Source organism: Lagopus leucura, unplaced genomic scaffold (assembly GCF_019238085.1).
Source record: "Lagopus leucura isolate 7727_CA_CO unplaced genomic scaffold, USGS_WTPT01 35380-0_obj-0_obj, whole genome shotgun sequence".
NCBI classification, from domain to species: domain Eukaryota; kingdom Metazoa; phylum Chordata; class Aves; order Galliformes; family Phasianidae; genus Lagopus; species Lagopus leucura.
The window spans coordinates 1-21,223 of record NW_024963227.1 but is presented as its reverse complement, the minus strand read 5'-3'; the positions used below and the strand labels follow the sequence as shown (position 1 = coordinate 21,223).

The window sequence follows — 21,223 nt, the reverse complement described above, 5'->3', positions numbered from 1 at the left end:
CGCGGCCGTCACTCGACTCCAGGGCGGGCTTCCTCTCCACGCCGTGCGCGTGCGCATTTCCTCCGGTGGTGCCCGGCCCGCCATGCCGAGTGAGGGCATGCCCGGGCTACGGCCGTGCGGCGTCGTGACGTCATCGTTAGGCGACGCGCGGAGCTCGGGCTGCGCGTCACGTGAGCGGGGGGGGCTGCGGTTTGGGGCCGGAAGCGGCTCCGGGGCTCGGGATGCGGAATGGGGCTCCTTGCGGGGCTGGGCTGTGGATCGTGGGGACTTGCGGGGTCCCGCGGGGATTTGGGGCGTCCCTCTGGAGCCCTGAAGGCCTGGGCGCGTTTTGGGGGCCGCTGGGGGCTGGGGGAAGCGGGGGTCTCGCGGGGCTGAGGGCGGCACGGGGCTGTTTGTTGGGGTGCTCCTGTTGGACTCAGGGCGAGGGTCTGGCAGTGGCACGCGGCCGGGGGTCTGCATGCCTGATGGAGTCCGTTCCCGACCTCGAGTCCTCTTGCAGGACTGTTTCTTTCTCAGAACCCTATCCTGAACCGAAATCCTTGATGTACCCAAGTCTAACGCCAACCCCTGCTCTGGTTAATGTGAAAAGGGCTCAAAAGGGAATCTTGGTGACTAATTGTTGCTGTTAGCAATGCTTTGGTGTTCGTTGTTGTTGTTTTTGTGAAATAAAGCCATATATTGTATGTATATAAACAAAACCCACAAATACCTTATTAACTACGTTAACTGACGTGAAAAAGTATTTTGGTATGATATTAAAGCTTATTAACCAGTATTTATAGAGCTTTTCTTTGATTGCCAAATGTTTTGTTTTGGTTTTCAAAACGAAATTGAATCTGTCATTAAAAAAATCAATTCTTAATCAAGTGCCTTATGTCAGGGCTCATTTGTTACATTCCCATCCCTCTCGCTCACCAATAAAGAAGTAAAATTCTTCTTCTTGATAAATTGGGAAAAAGGGAATCTGAATGGTTTTAGTGTAAATGCAAATGAACTTTTTGGAGTGGGATGAATATGGGAACTCATATGTCATAAATTACAGTGACCGACCGGAAGAAAGGTGTATATTTCACATATTATTTTGTTCAGATTATGTTATACTCTGCTCAGCTTGTAAAGAGATACATCAAGGGGATTGGTGTTACTCGTGTCTGGAGTGTGGACAACAGTGGTGGAACAAGTTTTGGGGATTGTTTTGGGGAAACTTCAGGGTAAAAGGAGTAATTAGTGGAAACGTTAATAAACTAATAAAACAACAAAATAGCGCTATGGGAGGATCGCAAGGGAAAGAAATACCAACAAAACAAACAAACAAACACCTCTCAGGTGTATGTTGGCACATTGGAAGGATGCTGCAGGAGGGCCGGGGGGAATATCAAATAAGGAACTAGGAACATAAATGGAATAACGGGACCAGTTTTATAATGGAGTACCCTAATCATGAGAGACCAAGTGCTGGGTGTTTGTGGAAGCTGAAGAACTGTACGGTTTGATTTGTGGATTGTGAAAGGAATGGGACAAACTGTTTTGATGGCATAAGAAAGGTAATTGTTACTGGTATACAGAAGTAGAATGGAGGGTATGTGGAAGTGTAACTGAGGGTACGACAAAGGAAAAAGGGTTAAAGAGAAAGTGAGTTCATCTGTGCTGGGGTGAGAGCAACCCCCCACACCGTTCCCTGCGAGCAGAACTTGGTGTGAGAGAGTGAGCTGCAGATGGAGACTGCTGCTGTAAACAGCATGACTTGCAAAAGGGGAGGAGGAGAGGACAGGGCACTGGAAGTGAGGCTAGCCTCTGCAGAGAGAATCGCAGTGTTGGTACTGGGAGCCTCTGGAGAGGAGGAGGTGAATTAGGAATAACAGCAGCTGTTAGTGTGGCGGCACTTTTCCTCAGCAATCAGACTGTAGTTATTTCATATGCACTATTAGAATATGATCAGATAAAGAAGAAAACAAAAGGAAGTGTCGTGTATTATGAGAGTTTCTGCTTACATGTCAGTTGAGCTTGAAGCTCAGAGATGCTTTTTAAAACTGCAGCACAGGGAAAATGGAACAAGATGGGATTTATGTTATGGAAGACAGGAATGCATTCTGAAGATGAGTGACTTCTAGTTTTAATTTTTATTTTCTGCTTTCAGTGTTTCCCAGGGAATACAAGAGGTTTTAGGAGAATTTTAACCAAGAGAAAGGAAATACAGCTTGCTGTTGTGAACAATGCTTCCTAGGCTGTTCACTGATTGAGGTAGCGCTGCTCTAAACCAAGAACATATACAGATAACTGCACACTTACCTCTTCTCAGGAAGAACCTCAGTTGCTGTCAGTTCATATGTATTTGCTGGTGTTTTGGGCTTCTTAACTGCGATGACTGTCGTGCACTGGCTCTCTGAAAGAAAGTATCCAAACCAAAGCAGGTATGTTTCTGCAGTAGAAGATTGACTTCTCTTCAATCAGGATTTCTCACGATTAGCAATTACTTTTTTAAAGCCAGCCTCCTATCTATCTCTAGTCTGCATCTCCAGCGTGATAAAATAGGTTTTAACTAGAACAACAAGACTAAACACAAAACTGAGACTGATCCCCCCTGAGCTCTGTATTCAAGTCTTTGATGGGCCGGCGCAGTGCAGTACTACAGTTTGGAAGGGATGAGGACCAGAACTGGCTTCTTGTTCTGCCACTGGTCTCAGGACAAACACTGAGGAATTTACTATGTCAAAAGGTTGCATTCCACATCAAGCATTTTCCTTCAGGTGAAAGGTGCGAGTTGCATCACCACAGTTAATACTACATGTTGAATAACGGCCTAAAAAGTTCTATTGCCCATGTGTTGGAAAAGAGCTCTGTGGAGCAGCTTTGCATTTGTGGAGACAACTCAATACAGCTCGAAGATTCAGCTTTCCATAGCAGCAGTTGGCCCCAGACAGCCATGTTCTCAACACTTCCAAGAGATACTCCCACCATTTATTGTTATATCTCTAAGCACTGCTTTAACTATCCTGAATGCAAGAACTTCCAATAGAACAACAACAGTATTTTAATTGCTTAACTCTCAGGAATATCTAACAGAAATGAGCTGAAATCACACTTCTGCACTTCTCACGTAAGAAATACCTACTTTCACTTTTTAAGCTTGCCATAAGACCAACATCAGAAGTTACCACATGCAGTCTTAAGACAAAAATAAAACCTGTGTGAACAACCAGCCTTCGTAATGCGCTTCGTTGAACACTTAGCAAAGGAAAGTGGTATGTTCAGTGACTCTTAGTAACATATTAGCCTGCAGAGATGGAGCATTTCTCAACAATATTCCCTAGCACTTGGAACAGAAGAATCTTCAACTGTAAGAAGCGCTTAATACTTTAAAGGGCAGAGTGAACACGTGCAGTATCAACACTAAGGATGAGGACAAACATCTCTGTAACCCAGAGGAGCTGATACAGCATGGACACGTTTCTGGTCCATCACGTAAATGCAGCTGTTAACATTGCTAGCCTCAGTATTTTCAATGCCACACCAAGCAGATATGTGAAAGTACAGGTTACATTTCATTTAGAAGCAAGATGCAATAAGAGCACAGTTAAATAAAAGCATTTACCCTTTTCTTTCACTCAACACAGCAGCCCAGAAGAAAACAAAAAACCATAATGAACGTTGAAGAAATTTTCTACTAGATCTCCACGAGAAGTGGAACCACGCGCTAGTTTTAGGAACAGCAACTGTCTCATTATCTGGATGCATCTAAAGGCACCTCCTTGTGAAACCGTGAGAACCTCTGTAATGAACAGACGAGTAACCTGCCCTGACATATGGCTAAACCTCTTGCTGTGCACTGTCAGATGTACAGGCTGGTGAATACATGCGCTGTGACCAAAAAAACCCCAAACCTAAATCTTCCAGAAACAGAAGGTTAGGATCTACAAGTATTGTGTTCACGTTTGAATTTAAAAAATCCCTAAGCTACACACGTTCTAGGTTCTCATCTGTTAGACACAACATACCTTTGGAAGGAGGTGCCTGGAGGGGTTTGCCTTGCACTTGCTTCTGTGTCTCACTCTTTGGAAAGGAGGCCTTTGGAGCAGGAAGTGCAAAGGGCAGCGCATTTCTTAATGCTGACTCTGCATCCACATTTCTTTGCATGCTTCATAGATGCCACTTTTCCTGTCACTGGAGCTGACAGTGTGAATTCCATATCGCCCAGCTGAGTATCACACCTTGAATGCTGCCAGGTACTGCAATCACATCCAGAGAAGTCACTGTCAAGGAAATTCTAACATCTAAGCAGGTCAGACACAATGCTCATAAAAACATCATACACTACTTGTCTATTGAGCAAAGTAGTTAAAAACTCTTCAGTACCTCTGATTCTCCCCTAAAATGAGTTTGCTTCTTATAGATTGTCAAGTGCCATTTTTCTATCTGTTCATCTGAATTCTACATTTAGGATTACTCCTCACCAGCTTATCTAAACATAGCTATGAATTATCACTTTTTTAGCTGCGAAATTTGAATTGCTTCACTGTGGGTTTTCTTGTCCCATACAGAGAGATTGAATTTCTGTCGGTACATTTAAAGCTCTGTCCACCTCTTGCCTAACTCCAAAATCTTATTAACTGTGCCTTATCACTTCCCATTTTGTTTTAAAATCCTCACTGACTCCTTCGCTTGTTTCCTTACTCGCTGTTTCAGTGCAAACTGAACACTGAAGTTAAGGTTCTCATCAAATGAACCATGGCTTTCAGGTAGAAGGCATCACAATTTATGCTCAACACACTTCTTTGCTCAATCTGTATCTCCCTTTGGTCAAGGTCCTCTAGATACTTAAATATGTAATAAGCATTATACACACTGAGAAGCAGATTTCTGGATTAAGAATTGTATTTTTTCTGTCAGAAACTAGCACTGGATCTTCAGACACCTGCTTTGTTCTGTGAGCATTTAGAACAAACTCTTCTAGTGGAGATTCTTCAAACAATGAAGTTCCATCAGCAAATTCCATGGATCCAAATGCATGTGGCACATGGCTGCAACCTGGCACATCTTCAGATGTCACAGCCTTTTCAGACTGAAAAGAAGTGTTCAGTTGAGATTCTTCTGCAGGATTAAAAGGAAGATTTCATCAGAAAAAAATAATACCAGTAAAATCTAAATATGATTGCTTTGCAAGTTCCTAACTATGGCTAACAGCTAATGGAAGTCCACATGCCAACAGCCCCAATTTTATATCATGCTCTTAATATTGTAATTGTGGATTTGACATTCATATCAAGAGCAGAAGGGAAATTATTCTTAAAGCTCCAGTCATCTTTTACAACCTGTGTCAACAAGAGCAGCATCTCAGAGCCTTCCATTTGGAGACTTGGACCACAAGCTCTTTTCAACAAAAGTCAAACAACAGCCTGGAAAGAACTGAAGAAAAGAATGCCGTGAGGTCTGAAAGTGGCTCATAGAAAGGTAAACAAGTCATATCCAAAACATATGACTGCGCAATCTGCAGCACTGCTTGAAGCAGTGTTTGGAAGCCTATGAGGAAGCCCAGGCAAAAGTTCTTTACTGAATCATGGAATTCAGTATTTCAGTCAAGATTGCTAAACTTCACATCTCACACCACACATGACTGTGGTATCAAAACATCTTTTGTTTCTAACAGCTCATTAAGATTTCAGGAACATCCTTCCCATGGACTTATTTCATACCACTTTGCCAATACTGCATACAGCTACCTTATCAGTCCTGAGATAGAAAGGAGGCATTTTTGGAAGCTACGTTCTACTGACAGATAAGTGTCTCCTGACCTGTGTTCATAGATGTCACAATGATCACGTGTCTCATTGCTAGTGAAAGCAGAAACAGCAGATCTAGGGAAGCTCTATGATGACTTACTAAAAAGCCCTTTCCAGAGGGCTGCTAGCTATGGGCAATCTCTATTCTGTAACTGAAATCACGTTCCATTACAATATGAATGCCTGAGCAGGATATCGTGACTATTGTGTTTCAGAAGAAATGTAGGCCATAATGATTTTTTTGGAATTTCCTTAATAAAAACATAAAACTGTTTCCAAAAAGGTGGTGTTACACATACTCTTGTGCCATCAAATTCACAGAATCACAGACTGGGTTGGCAGGGACTTCGCAGCTCACCTGGTCCTACGTTCTTGCCCAAGCAGGGTCACCTAAAGCAGGCTGCCCCAAACTATTTCTGTCAGCTTTTGAAAATCTCCAAGGAGGGAAACTCCACAACATTTCTGGCCGATGTGTGGCAGTGCTTGGTCACCCACACACAGAATTTTTTCCTGATGTTTAGACAGAATCTCTTGCAGTCCAGTTTCTGCCCATGTCCTGCCACTGGGCACCAATGAAAAGAGCCTGGCTGCACCTTCTTTGCATCCTCAGTCCAGGTATTCACTCACAATAAGATCTTCCTGAGCCATCTCTTCCCCAGGCTGAACAATGCCAGGTTATGTGAAAGGTTACATTCTCTCACTTTCTTGTCTTCACATGAGACCAGTTCTAATTAGAGGCATTTGCTGTTCAGGTATTTTGGCAGGTTGAGCATGTATTCAGATGCCTTATCTTCAGGCAGGCAGGTGAAGTTTGTTCTGACTACTGTGGAAGGACTGATAGGCTGCTGTGTTACGTGATTTTCATCATCGTATGTGAGGGCATAATGCATTTTTTCAATAGCAGCACTAACCAGACCTACCTGGCACCCATGTCACAAGTGCCAGCTAGATAGATAGAGCAACTTCACTGTTGCTGAACCCAGAAAGACTAATGATCTGGGTGTGAAAGACTAACTCACTGTGATCACAGAAATCACATTATTATTAGCTACGAGATATGGTTTAGTAGCTTGTGGCACTAATAGGAATGGGAGGGTGGTTGGACTAGATGATCTTGCAGGTCGTTTCCAACCTTGCAATTCTGTGATTCTGTGACCAGCAGTTCAAGGGAGGTGATGCTGCCCCTCTGCTCTGCTCTCACTGACACACCATCTGCAGTACTGCGTCCAGTTCTGCAGCCCTCAGCACAAGGACACGGAGTTGTTAAGCAGGTCCAGAGGAGGGCCACAAAGATGATCAGAGGGCTGAAACACCTCACCTGTAGGGAAAGGCTGAGAGAGCTGGAGCTCATCGATGTGGAGAAGGCTCCAAGGAGACCTTGTAGTGGCCTCCCAGTACCAGAAGGGCCCTACAGGAAAACTGGGGAGGGACTTTTTATGAGGCCAGGTAGTGACAGGACAAGGGGAAATGGCTTAAACTGGAAAAGGGTAGATTTAGACTACATATTAGGAAGAAATTTTTTACAGTGGGGATGGTGAGACACTGCAACAGGTTGTCCAGCAAGGTTGTGAATGCCTCCTCCTTCCAAGCATTCAAAGCCAGGCTGGATAGGACTTTTGAGCAGCCTGATCTAGGGGGAGGTATTCCCTGCCTATAGATACTAGATAATCTTAAAGGTCCCTTCCAATCCATACCATTCTATGATTCTACTCTATGATTCTATATTCATAAGGCTATTCTTGTTCTCTAATTTGTTGTGCTACTTGAATAGAATAATCTTGCACAGAACTTGCTTAGAAGATGCAATTAAATCTGCTGAAGCCTAAGGAAACAGACTGCTGGACTTTCACCCAGCTGCAAGTAAAGAAAGCCACAGAGCTTACTCTAACTGCAAGATAAGGAAGTAAGAAAGACTAAATTGAGACTCTGCAAGCATTGGAAGATCTCACAGTCCTGAAGATTGGAGAAAACAATCCACCAAGAGACAATGAAAGGAACCAATCCAGAGCAGGAAGATCTCCAACCTCAATAGTACTATTGGTCTTCACGGCCGACGGGGAACATGCAGCAAAAGGGCATTTCTCTGTGCAAGGTCCTTCTTCAAGAGCAATCACCTCGAGTTTTTTGCGTAACTTCAACTCTGTATGGCTTTGATTTTTTTTGGTGGGGAATCAACCACCAGCCTAAGAAGCCTGTATCAGCAGCTGACCACACTAACAGCAAATAAATGTTTCCTATTGTCTGGTCTGAACTTCCCCTGATGCAGCTCTGGGCCATTCCTGATCGTCCTGTCATTGGTTCCCAGGTAAACACAGCACCTTCCTCTGCTCTCCCCTCTTCAGGGAGATGCAGAGAGCAAAGAGGTCATCTCCTGGCCTTTTCTTCTCTGGACTAGGCAATGCAAGTGCCCTCAGCCTCTTCCCAGAGCACACACCTTCCAGTCCTGTTAGCAGCTTTGTTCCCCTCCTCCTGGCTGCCAGGGCACACCACTGGCTCATGTTAAACTTGCTGTCCCCACCACCTCTAGACCCTGTCCTAGTACTGCTCTCCAGACACTTGTCTCCTCATCTGTATGTTTGTTCCTATTCCATTGCTGGTACAATGTCTGGCATTTTCCTCTGCTGATTGCCTAACGCTCTGATCTATCTAGATTCTTCTGCAAGGTCTCCCATCCCTCCAGGGTGCCTCCAGCACTTCCCAGTTAAATATCATCAGCTGTTTAAGAAAACCTGCAGAGGATGCACGCCTCTCCTGCGTCCAAGTCAATGGGAGCCCCATTCACTGTGACTCTTTGAGCTCTGCCACTGAGCCACTCAGTATAGCCTGTACCTGTCCATCTCACATTTGGATGACTTGTCTGGAAGGATGCCACGAGGGACAGGATCAAAGGCCTCCCTGAAATCTAGAAGGATTACATCCTCTGCCTTCATACACAAAGTGGGGGGCCTTATCATAGAACAAGATCTGACGACCAAGACTGGCTGCACACATCTCTCTTACAGATGTTGAGGCCACCAGGCTGTTTACCCAGGCAGAGCTTTAGCACACAGCAGTGTTTTTACCAGAATGTTGTGCTGAACTCTAACACTTACCCCTGGCTTGCTGGCTGTGTTGTACTGCACGTCGTTTGTGATGGAATCCTTAAGTGGATGCGCTTGCCACGAACCTTCCTGGATTGAAGCAAGAGATAGGTTGTGACATCTGGTCACGATTCCACCTGAAAACAAGAGTATTTAGATCTCTTCAGAGAAGTTGTCAGTACAAAGAAAGCTTAGCGTTCTAAACGTTTCTGCATGTCTGGAATATTTTCCCCTTGATGTGCAACCTTCACGTCTGATCACATCAGGCTAGTTTCAGACCTTAGCTGCTCACACAACAAGTTTAAGATAGAGAAGCAGACTGCTCTTGTTTTTGCTTGAGAGCAGTACAATTGCTGAAAGTGAAAAGTAAAGCTGGTGCCAGAATGGCTCTACTGGAGTGAATGGCAAAGCTCCTATTAATGCACTTTGCACAGTATTTCAGCTGGACTCCCATTTTTGGGGGTCATGTTTCAGCCCAGCTCCAAGGAGCATCAACATTCAACTTGATTTTCAGCAGCTTTTTGACTGCTATGAGAACCATGGGTAAATTGCTTGATAGACTCACAGTGTAGCACAATGAGCTTGAATTACTTATAAGGCATTAGAAGTCCTCTGATAAAGGACTGTGAAAATATCACAGACTAACATGGAAGAACTTCTTCCCCTTGTAGCTAGATTGTTCTCATTATTTTCTGCATCTGAAAAAAAAAAAAGTAGAAATGTCTCCCCTAGGTAAAACTTACATTTTATATCTATTCCTACTAAAGTTATCTGGAAATCTTAACAATCCTTCCAAGTTCTACCACTTTCTATTTAATAGAAAGACAATTCAATTTCAAGAAACAGTTTTCAGATTCAAGTTAAAGCCAGAGTACACATCGTGTTTTAAATCTCTTCTGCAGCTTGGAATGTCATTAGTAACACTGATACAATATTTCTACAAGCACTCAGTTTAGCTTTTCTCATTCATTTTCAAAAGCTACTGGGATGGATTCATTTCTTTAAGAGTTTGTGAGCTGTAATTCCCAAAACTTGTTTCGTTGTCTGAGCGAGGAGTTGATATTTTCCACTTATTAATGAAACATTTCAGAGCAGTGAGTTCAGCCAGCACCTGACACCTGCTGTGCATCCATAAGTTCCTGTTTTGAGTCTATCTGGACTTCCAGAGATTCATCAGGATTTTAACATGGTACAAAATAACAGAAAAGCTTAGGAAACAAAATTAAAGCAGACAAATAGTGTGAACTTCAGAAATGTAGTTATTAGCTACAGATAGACTATGGAGTTCAGCAGGGGTACCTTAGCTCTGAAAGGTATGAAAGATTTCACGTTTGAGAAGAAGCAAGCATTAGAGTCTGTTAATACAGAAAGGTTATTTACTGCAGTAGTGAGCTTAAATACAATGAGTTACATACATTCATTACCTCTGATATTAATGCTGATATACTCTCTCTGCTCTGGTTGTGAAACACAGCAAGTTCTGTTGCACAGTCTTCATCAAGGTGCCCCAGCTGCAAGAACAAGACCTGTACTGAAGAAACAGCTTCCAAGTCATCTCACAGAGCCACTATCACCATGATAGTCTTCTGATATGCACCAATCAAGCCAATAGTTAGCCACCATTTCAGATTTTCTATTTTAAATAGTTAGCATCAGGGCTAAATACTGCAAGGAGTAAACAGAAAGAGTCACCACGCTTCAGCAACTGGTCCCTCTGTGGCAACAGGTTCTGCATTCAAGTACAAAAGCCTGTCAGCAGATGAGATTTTCACTAGAGCACAAGTTACACCTCTGTCCCCTCTTAATTATTCAGTTGCACGGCATGCACAGCACACGGTGGTGTACGATCAGCACAGCTGTTCTTCAGAGAAACAGTGGCACCCAGAGGCCAGCAGCAGCCATTGGCTGCAAATACACAGCAACTTCTCAGTATCTGCAGCAAGAATCTCCCTCGCACCCCCAATTCCCACCCCAACCCCGCTACCCCAACCTCTCACACAGGTCAGACAATTGAGAGATAAGGAGGACAAGCACAGTTCCAGAGAATCATAGAACGGCTTGAGTTGGCAGGGACCTTAAAGACCATCAAGCTCCAAGTTGCAAAGCTGCAACTCACCACATCAAACTGTCCAGGGCCTCATCCAACCCGGCCCTGAATGCCACCAGGATGAGACATCCCTACCTCCTGTTTGATCCACCGCACCTCTCAGCACAGGGCTGCCTGCAAGCTTTCTGAAGGTGCTCTCTAGTTCCATTCTCTCTGTCACTGACAAAGGTGTTGAAGGTGCCAAAATGGACCCTGGAGAGTCACCACTTGTCAGCAGCCTCTGAAGAAATGTGTTATCACTCCCATTCTGAGAGGATGCCAGTGGTCCAGGAAAGACTCCAGAACATACTTAGGCTTCTTCGAGTGCGTGTACTTACTGGGTATTTACTTTGCCACTGAACAGCACCAGAATAACCTTGCATGAGCCAAGGGTGATTTCACAGGAGTTTAACTGTCATCTGCTTCTTTGGGTCTGCCTAGTGGGCAGCAACATTCAAGCTGTTACTTACATCACCGAGAAGAACTGCAGACAGTTATTCTTTTCCTAACAACTTCAAGGTGCCTGGAAGCACAAATAGAGACCAGCAGTATTTATTCACTTCACCAGAAGGAAGGTCAAACACCTGAGCTGTGAAGAACAGTTACAGCACCTATGGTTACAGTAAATGTTCCACGAGCATTTTGTAAGTGAGACTGCATAGATACAGCCCAAAGGCACACTCAGTACGTTCAGCTTCCTTTGAGAAACAGCTTTTGTGTACAGATCACTTTTAATCACACAGCACAATTAAGAACATCCAAATGCAAGCTGCTTGAAGACTGTGTAGTTATTAAAACTGCAATCATTTCTATAACCATTAACTAGTACTACGTGACTATTGGAGAATTTTCAGCACAAGGCAATGCTAACCTTTTCTTCAAGGACATCAGGCGTGGAGCAGTTTAACTTGTTTAAACACCGCATATTTTCTAAGCACTCCATCAATGCTTTGAGCTGATGCAACAGCATTTTGTACATCAATCTGAATAGAAGCAGCCCTTTTACCTGCAGCAGTTGGTCAAGTAGCAGCGTGCTGCTAGGGGAAAGCCATTTTGGAACAGTGTCTTTTCCTCTCTGCAATAAAAAAGTTATTTTCTTCACTAAAATAAGAGAGGATTGAGAATGAACCTTCAACAACTAGCTCAAAAGGAACTATTAAATTATTTGGATGATATTGACATCTCTTTTCTTTCAAAGCGTAGGAACAGAGATTACAAACTCTGCTTTAAGAACAGCTTGAATAAATGTAATGGTAAAAATTCACACGTGCTTGGCTGAGGGCAATGCTGGAAGGGAAACTGCTCACAAGAGCTACAAAATGCCCAACAGCACACCAGAAATACTTTGTTCTAACAACAGTTACGGCACATAGTCAATTTCCTTAAGTATTTCCCAAATGAAGTGACGTGGAGCATTGCAGGGAAAAGAACACTGAACACAGATGCTGTGATTGGATTCAAGCAGTAGACTTAAACCAGTTCTGAGTTTTAGATTCCAGGATATCTCAGGATCTGTAACGTGTGACAGTCAATGACACAACAATGCCTCGGTGTCTGCATTCCAAGCACTTTTCAGATCACAGCCACATAAAATCAAAACAAATTCAGTGCAGAAATAGCAAGCCAGTATCTTAATACTTGTGAGAGTATCCATTTTTTACTGCATTCTGACTCAGTTCTGAAACTTGTTCATCCCAGTTCACTTAAACAAGTTCCACCAGTTCAAGCACTGCAGCCCTCAGCTCCTGTGTGCATCAGACAGATAGAACTAAATGGTGCAGAAACAATCTTGGACAGCTTTAAGAGCTCCATTCTGCTTACAGACTCGCAGTCCAAAACTATCCACAATTTTAAGGAAATGTGCACCTGAAGCAGTTGGATCATTTTCCATTTGCCACGTTCTGCAAATTGGAGTAGTGATTAGCACAAAGGATTTTCTGCAGTCCTGCAGAAATGGACAACGTCCTAATTACAAAGGGACAAAGGCTCAGTGCACAACACAGTTCACACCAGCCTGAAAAGCCGTCACTTGATTCACACGCTCAGGTTGTTGTGTGCTCTGAAAGGAAACAGAACGAACTGCTGAATTCAAAGGCAATCAGTGGGGTCCTACATTTCCTCCTGGTTCTGGAAGAGGAAATTCTGATAGCAGCTGCAGAACTGTGCTCTTCCTAGACAGGAGAAGAGCTGGCATTCCATAACATTCATTTCTGGTAAATCAAACGATGTATTTCTATTTTTACTACAGGTAGTACAGGGAGCAGCCAGTTGAAGAACCAGATACAGAAATTAGCCCATTGGCAAGCAAACACTTCTCCTCAAACTCTGCATGCTACCATGTTATATAATCAGGCTACAGCGCCGCATAGGCCAACCAAGTGCAGAACCAAACCCACAAAATACTGGTAGACAAAGCAGCAAAAAAGGGGACAATATTCAGCAGACAGGCCTTTCCACACACAGCACAGCTCAGCATGTTCTGCCATCAGAAAAGCAAGGCCTCTCGTCATGCTCAGCTATTTCCCTTCTCAGTGTATTCTAGCACCATCGATACCTCCTGTTATCCTCCTGTAGAGTGCCATCACACTGCCATCGTCAAAAGGAAGAAACCCACACAGCAGAGCGTACCGCAGTGCACCCATGCTCCAAAAATCTGCCTGAAAAATAAAAGGACAAGTTTACAAACCTGAAGCACCTAAAATGCCTTACTGACAGACTGCATTGTCTGCCCTTGCCAAAGGCCACATACAGCCTACGAAAAGCTGGCTCTTTCCCCCAGGAAAAAAACCTTATGGCTCCAGACAAAGCATATGACCCTAATTCAATTGCTCTTCCGCTCAACTTAAAGCACCACGAAAACCAGTATCTCCATCTTAGCTCATCACCCTTCTGCAGTACCTTATACCTACAAGGATTTCACTGGCAAAAATGAAATCAAACCCATCACAAAGGATTTGGCACAGTTACGTGCTACTGGCTACAATGAGAGCTGCCAGCAGTCAGCTGTGAGGCTCTGCTGCTGTTCTCTTTATGTACAGGCACAACAAGGCTCTACACCTCACAGTGCAATTCTCACTTTGACTGTAAAGAAAAAGGAGGCTTGAAAAGCAGTCTGTGGAAAACAAAGAAAGCAAGAATTAGAAGCCATCAACAGCGGTGCAATGGTACCCGAAAGAATTGCTCCATCTTTAACAGCAGAGCAATTCAACAAGCACCAGGGCATTTCAAACCAGACCAGTTGAACAACTGCAAGTAGTGGGTTCCAAAGTTCTAGACATGAAATCAAGGCTGGAAAAACTCTTCACGTTTTCATCTCTCAATTTTTAGTACATTGAGCATCACAGTGGAAGCAAGTCTTCAACACAACTTGGAAGCTAAAGACAAGTCTAACAAAACATCTAAGATCCTGAGACCGCACAAGAGTTTGACCAATGACGGACAATTAGCAGAGCAAATTGCTCTTTCAAAAACTTACTAATAGTAGGAGACCTCTGAAGTTGCTGTTTTACAGAGCCCCAAAGTAGGGAACAATTGGTGGAGACAGATGAGGATCAGCCAGAGACAAACCAGCCAGCTGTGTGAACTGCGGCCCATTGCACTTTTCAGTCTGTGGCCATTGACAGCTTCTGAGAGCTACTGAGCAACGCAACCCAGCAGAATTCAGGAGGGGAACCAAGTGAGTGTATCTGAGCTGCACTGCCTTTAAACGCTCTCTGGGGAGGGAAAGAGGGGAGAGGTGCAAAACAAACAAACTCTGGTCTGCATACCTCTGAGCCAATATAGGCTTTGCCCTGGATTAGCTCTGGTGCTGCACATGCTGGGCTTCCACAGCACGTGTTCAGGCGGTCATCAAGGCCTCCCTGGAATAACACAGAAAACAGAAGAGTTTGCTTTAACAGAGTGCATGCTTTCTGCAGTGACACTTCAGAAGCCTCAGAGGCTTCTTCTCCTGGGCATACTTTCATTCACTACATATTTGGCTTTCATTCAATAGGTGACCTCACTAAGCAAATATTGTCTAAGACCATGAGCACTGTACAAATACACAGATCCCAAGCTGCTCACTTATCTGATGTATCCTTGGCATGATGCTTTTTTCTCAGCTGATCACCTACTAAGATGAACTGTCTGTGCAAACACCAAACTGAGAAAGAAGTCATGCAAGAGCTGTTGTGTTTGAGGCTCGCTGGTCATTTAGAGCAATTTCATGCAATCACTTTACAAACTTGACAAAGAACAACTGGTAGAATACTTCCTTATTCAGAGTATCCTATTACTCTACTTGGGTTTTGTGCTAAACAGGTCAGAGCAAGATGACATTATACCACTGGGACAACAGCCTGTTGGTCTTGATTACCTGCGAGAGGCTCTAAATTTGGCCAGGAAAAGCGATTTGAGGATAAGTAATTCTCTTTGAATCAGGAAGGCACTCTTCCCATTGAATTCTTTCTCACCAGCACCCATCTGGCATGTTAAGTAAAGGCTCCTAACAAGCCGTTTTAAGATCAAGAAACAATTCAGTTCAAGCATATGCAACCACAGGATCTGTTTGTCACCTGCAAAACTCTTTGGTTTTATCCATAATCTCAATCTACACACAGTTCCTTCGAAGAGATAATGGCATGCCAGCCCAGTGCTCCTATGGCAGGCCCTTGCATAAGACAGGTGATACACGTACAAGATTATCTACAGTTAGACTGTGAAAATAGGAAGTCTGGGTAGAGAAAAGAATCTGAGTGTGCTTCTGAGCAATCTGTTCACTCTCACACAGCTAAGGCCCTTCCAAGCAAGATGCAACTGCATGTCAACCACAGAGACAGCTTGAATGTAGGGTGTTTGGGCAAGTCCCTGTTGCATACTGTAGAAAAACATGCATTACTTGGGGGCACATTATATTTGATTTCAGATACTCTTACCTTTGGCTTTGCACAGAGTCCAAAGTCTGTCAGCTTCAAATTATGAGAAACATGTTTCTCATCAATCAGCGGATCTTCCTGGTGAATGAAAAAGCAGTCAGGAATTATTTTCACCTGAATGCTCAAGGAAACATATTTTCTCTTCTGTTATTTCTTCATGTGGTCAGTGGTTAGCTCTCTCTCTGTCTCTCTCTCTCTCTCTCTCTCTCTCTCTGCCTCTCTCTGTCTCTCTGTCTCTCTCTCTCTCTGTCTCTCTGTCTCTCTCTCAGAGATTTTCACTGACTGCTAACAAGTTCCCATACCCTAGGTGGGTTAGAAAGGGCCCGGGGACTAGGAGGACAAGTGGTGAAAGACCACAAGATGAATGCAAGCCAGCAGTGTATGTTGACAGGAAAAAAAGCACAACAGGATAATGGGCTGCATTCAAAAGCAGCACAACCAGACCAGGACAAGTCACCCCTGCTGCACACTCATTGGACCACATTTACAATACTGTAGTTAGTTTTTGGCTGGGAAGGTAACAACCTGAAGCAAGCTTTGAGGATGGCCTCCAGTCAGTGCAGGGAGCTGAAGCTCCCACTCAGAGAAGAGAAACTGGGGAGAAAGAGGTTTGTTCAGAGTGCAGAGGAACCTCATGGCAACTTCTAAACGCCCACTAGGGAGGCATGAAGAAAGGAAGACAGATTCCTGAGAATCCGTACAGCAGGTCATGGTGGGATAGTGACCGAAAACAGTCATTCATGGAAACAGCAGACTGGACAGAAGGAAACAAAACTGCTCAAGCATTGAACAGATTGCCCACAGAGAGCATGCAGCCTCATCCTTGGGAGAGGTTGAGCATGAAAACGAAAAAGCTCTGAGAAACTTGGTGTCAGGGTTCTCGCAGCAGCAGGTTCAGGCACAAATCTCTAGAAGTCACCTCCATTCCAAGTGCCTGTCTGAGCCTGTGAATCCACCAGCTTTTCAGCTGGAAGCCAGTTCCTTGCAAAAAGTATAGGCAATGCTTTATTTTTCAGAGGGGAAAGATTCTTTAGATACGAGGATTTCATAAGATGCCTAGGAAAATGCTTGTGTTGTAATGATTTGCTTTACTCGGCGATATCAGCAACTTAAGAAATGCAAAGTTCTAACCTACTTGTGTAGAAAGACTCAAACCTTCCAGTATCTAACCCGTGCTTAAAGCCTTCAGTGACAGAAAACCCACTGGATGGAGCCAAGGCATGCATCTCATCCCATACTCTGCATAGCCACTGTTTGTTTGAAGGATCACTCTCCCTTGAGGCACAAAACTGGAGCACACTGCACGCTGACACCTGTAGTTACTGCTAGGCAGTGTTGCACAGAGCCAAAGTCATTCTCAGCTGAGAGCCCAAGGAAGTGAGAGGGAACAGAATTAGGACAGCTGACTTAAACTGGCCAAAGGGATATCCCACACCATATGACGTGGTGTGGAAGGAGTTCTGAAGGGCGTAGAAGTTCATGTGAATCTCTTCTACTACGAGGAGCCTAACTGGACATTGATTGGTAGGTGGTGAGCAATTGCTTTTGCATTCATCAGAACTGTTATCCTTTTCCCTTCCTCTACCTCAGTAAATAATTTTATCTCAACCCATGAGTTCTACTTTGTGTGGTTTTCTTCCCCCTTCCATTACCTCCTGCAATTCACTGGAAAGGAGTGGATTGAGTGAAGCACTGCGTGATGCTCAGGCACCTGCCAGGTTAAATAAACCACAACCACAAAGGGACAACTTTCTCTCCCAATGGAAAAATAAAAACACGCTCATTGTTATTTATGAAAGACTGAATACAGTTCAGACTTACTGGTTTGAGGTCTCTGTGGGCATGACCCTGACTGGGAACATAAGCAAGTGCTGAAACAGTCTGTTGAAAAAAGACTCGAGCTTCCTCTTCTGAAAGGTGGTCCTTAGAAACAATATAATCAAACAGCTTCCCTCCAGGACAATGCTTTAATGAGAAAGGTAAAGTTATCTGACAACGTATTTAGAATGCATCCGAGAAAAATAAGCAGCAGTGAGAGCACAGCAAGCACAGGACACCATTCCCCGTGCTCAGTCAGAGCAGTACAGAGTGCTCCAGTTATGCCATGGGCCAGCACTGTGGCACACCACACAAGCTACACAATCTGACCCTTGCCTCCAGTCTGGTAACTGAGGCACTGCACTCAATGTCATGGGTGGCATAAATCACTCAGGAGATGGCAACAACGTGGGGGCTCTGGTGTCCTGCAGACCTTGCAGATGCTACTTTAAAAACTGAAGTGTGAGTTAGGAATTAAAACCAGTTCCCTTACTGTGAATGCTGATTCGTGCCTTTTACAGAAAGACAGAATATAGAACATTGCATTCTTCATTTTAAAACCAATGAATCTTGAACCCATTCACCACTGAGATATTTAAGAATCATTTCATTTCAGCTTCATTTCTATATTATTGTCTGCTGCTAAAGATAAAAAAGTAGCCTTAAGCGTGGCAGAAACACTATTTCTTACCTCCAAGACCATGAATATTTTCTTTGATGTCTCTGTTACATGATACAATTGGCAAACATCTTGCTGACTTCAGTTCTTCATGGCACCAATTTCTGTTCTAACATGAGGCAAGTCATCCTTAAGAGACCATAAAAGCAAGCTATGAAATTGCTAACGAATTTGGCACACCAGGTACCACATCTGACTACTGTGTAACATAAGATGTCAAAGCCTGTATGTGACAGTACACAATTCAGCATCAACTCAGCAATGGCTGACATTACTCCCATAGGAATTCTAAAACACAGATCAGAGAAAGCTGAAAAGTAAAATATCCAGTATTTTCATTAGCATTTTGTTAAAGTTGCTGTAGTAATGTTGAACTTCCTCCATTTTACAGCCAGAGAGCATTGCCCTCTGAACAATGAGGAACAAGATTTGTGGTGTTCTGCTGAACTTCTTCCACTCCTACAGCATCCTTCAAAAGGCAATGGCACTAGTAGGCTGCATTTCTATATACCACCTCCCTGTGTTCTCGAGAACTCCACAACTGCAACAGAAGGTGTCATCATATTTAAATATCTTTTGGCTTACCCCTAAAGCAACTTGGTCCATGATTTTTGCTCCAACTTTTTCACCAGTAAAAAGATGCCGTCCGAGTTTCACCTCTGCAAAACCACCTAAAATTCAAAACAAAAAGGCTTAAAGTTGACTGTGAATCACACTGCATGGCTCGGACTTCCCTTACGCTAACAGTACAGAGCACTGCTCAGAGCTTTGTGCCACAGAGCAGCAGCAGGGCTGGACTACAGCTTTAGAATCATAGAATCACAAGGTTGAAAACCACCTGCAAGATCATCTAGTCCCAACTGCCCTCCCATCACCACTGCTCCCACAAGCACTCGACCAGATCTCACAGCTCCTCATCCAGACGCCTCTTGGACGCTGCCAGGGACGGCGACCCCGCCACCTCTCTGGGCAGCCAGTAGCCTATCCTAATTCTCTTTCTCTCTCTGAGAGAAAAAGTTCTGCCTTACGTCTAACCTAAACCTCTTCTGGTACAACTTGGGGCCATTTCCTCCAGTCCTGTTTGTTGCCTGGGAGAAGAGGCCAAACCCCTCCTCATCACAAGGAGCTTCAGGAAGTTGTAGAGTGCAATGAGGCCTCCCCTGAGCCTCCTCTTCTGCACACTAAACAATCCCAGCTCCCTCAGCTGCTGTTCGTAAGACTTGTGCTCCAGACCCCTCACCAGTTTCGTTGCCCTTCTCGGGACACACTCCAGGCCTCAATGTCTTTCTTGCAGTGAGGGGCCAAAAACCAAACACAATACTCGAGGTGCGGCCTCACCACAGCTGAGTACAGCTCCTGCTGGCCACACTATTTCTAATGCAGGCCAGGAGGCCGCGGGCCCTCTTGGCCACCTGGGCACGCTGCTGGCTCGTGTTCAGACAAGCACCCCCAGGTCCCTTTCCTCTTAACAGTCACCCAGCCACTCAGCCCCAAGCCTGTAACGCCGCATGGGGGTTACTGTGGCCAACGTGCAGGACCCGGCACTCGGCCTTGCTGAACCTCGTTAGGAAGCAGCGGGAGCCTCTCCCCATAGGCCTAAGCGGCCCAGCAGCGCTCTGTCCCTTAGCAGGGCCGTCTCAGCTTCGATCCCACCCCGCGCGCTGCTCCGGCACAGCGCAGCCCGGCCTTTCTGCAGGCCGCTCCGTTCCGCCCCAGGAAGGGCCGCTCCGCCCGAGGAGCCCCGCCGCTTCAGCGCAGACACACGGAGCGCTACTCCCAGCCCCCCAACCTCCTTTCCGGGGTGACCCGGCCTCCGCCGCAGACCGGAACCGCGCTACGACGGGCCGAATGCGAGCGGGGCAGCCGGCAGCTGCACAGAGCGCGGCCCGGCCGGCAGCTCGCCGGGTTCCAACTTCGCTGTCGGAACGCTCACTTCCGGTCGGGGGAGAGGATGGACCAATCACCGCAGCGCCGAAACCGGAACGGCTGTTGTCGCGCAGTGCATGACGGGAGGAAGGTAGGAACGGGATGCGGCGCGGTGCCTCAGTGCGCCATGGTCAGTGGGTCTCCGGCTCCACTGCCGCGCCGAAGGGAGATGGAACGCGGCGGGGAAACTGAATTCATGCAGGCCAAGGAGGCCTGGATTGCCGCATAACGCACGTTAATGACGAATCTGTCAGAGCCGTTTCCTCACTGCCCCCAAAAGCACTTTGAGTGCTTTAGGAGCATCAGTGGAACTTTGAATCAACTCGGCATATTGTAGCAAAGCTGCAACAGCTGCGTGACAGAACTTTGGGAAAAAAGTGATGATTTGCTGATCGCTGCTGCACACTTTTCTAATCCTTTCACAGCAGCTGGTTGGCGATATTCCAGTTAAACACGTCAGCCCTTACATGTGTGACAGATCACGTGTCAGCTGATGCTTACCTCCACGTGCCACTGCTTGCCCACAGCGTTCACCACACATCCTTTCACTGGTGTTCCACGTGCTCCACAGGTGGGGACGCCCATTTTGTCACGGCAGGTAAACAATGTAATCATTCTCCCTTTGGTTCGCGAGCATCAGCAGCGAGTTCCTTCTTGTTCAAAGATTCATTAATTGAGAGCATGAGCTGAAGCAATTCAACTCCAGAGCTTCTGTAGAGATCATTTAATTTTCAGCACTTGTTTCAGTAACAGGATTTATACTGCAGTAATGTCTTCAGCAGCATCACACACGACAGTTCAGTATGATTACTTTTTAAACAAGCTTGATTGATCCTGAGAAAAGCCTGCTAAGTAGGATGCATCAAATCTCTCTGAAAATAGCTACTGAACTCGTCACAAACAGGTCAGAAAGCTGTACTCATTGCCTGGCTTACATCCTG

General features: G+C 45.0%; 1 protein-coding gene across 5 annotated transcripts; it reads right to left on the bottom strand.

The window, feature by feature from the left end:
- Positions 1 to 2,097: 2,097 nt before the first annotated feature.
- LOC122191036 (maternal embryonic leucine zipper kinase-like) lies at positions 2,098 to 20,247 on the bottom strand. Of its 5 annotated transcripts, XM_042891223.1 has the most exons (11): positions 20,146 to 20,247; positions 18,942 to 19,027; positions 18,369 to 18,485; positions 17,681 to 17,824; positions 15,860 to 15,937; positions 14,711 to 14,803; positions 10,282 to 10,368; positions 8,870 to 8,947; positions 4,913 to 5,089; positions 3,996 to 4,264; positions 2,098 to 2,383 (listed from the first exon to the last, which is right to left on the bottom strand). In XM_042891223.1, the coding sequence occupies exons 3-10, from the start codon at positions 18,378 to 18,380 to the stop codon at positions 4,046 to 4,048; spliced, it is 888 nt and encodes a 295-aa protein (XP_042747157.1). In that variant the 5' UTR covers positions 18,381 to 18,485; positions 18,942 to 19,027; positions 20,146 to 20,247; the 3' UTR covers positions 2,098 to 2,383; positions 3,996 to 4,045. The 5 variants fall into 5 exon arrangements, with proteins under 5 accessions (XP_042747157.1, XP_042747156.1, XP_042747158.1 ...); XM_042891222.1 differs by lacking the exon at positions 20,146 to 20,247 and having other exon boundaries at positions 18,942 to 19,334; XM_042891224.1 differs by lacking the exon at positions 20,146 to 20,247 and having other exon boundaries at positions 3,996 to 4,226; positions 18,942 to 19,334.
- Positions 20,248 to 21,223: the final 976 nt, after the last annotated feature.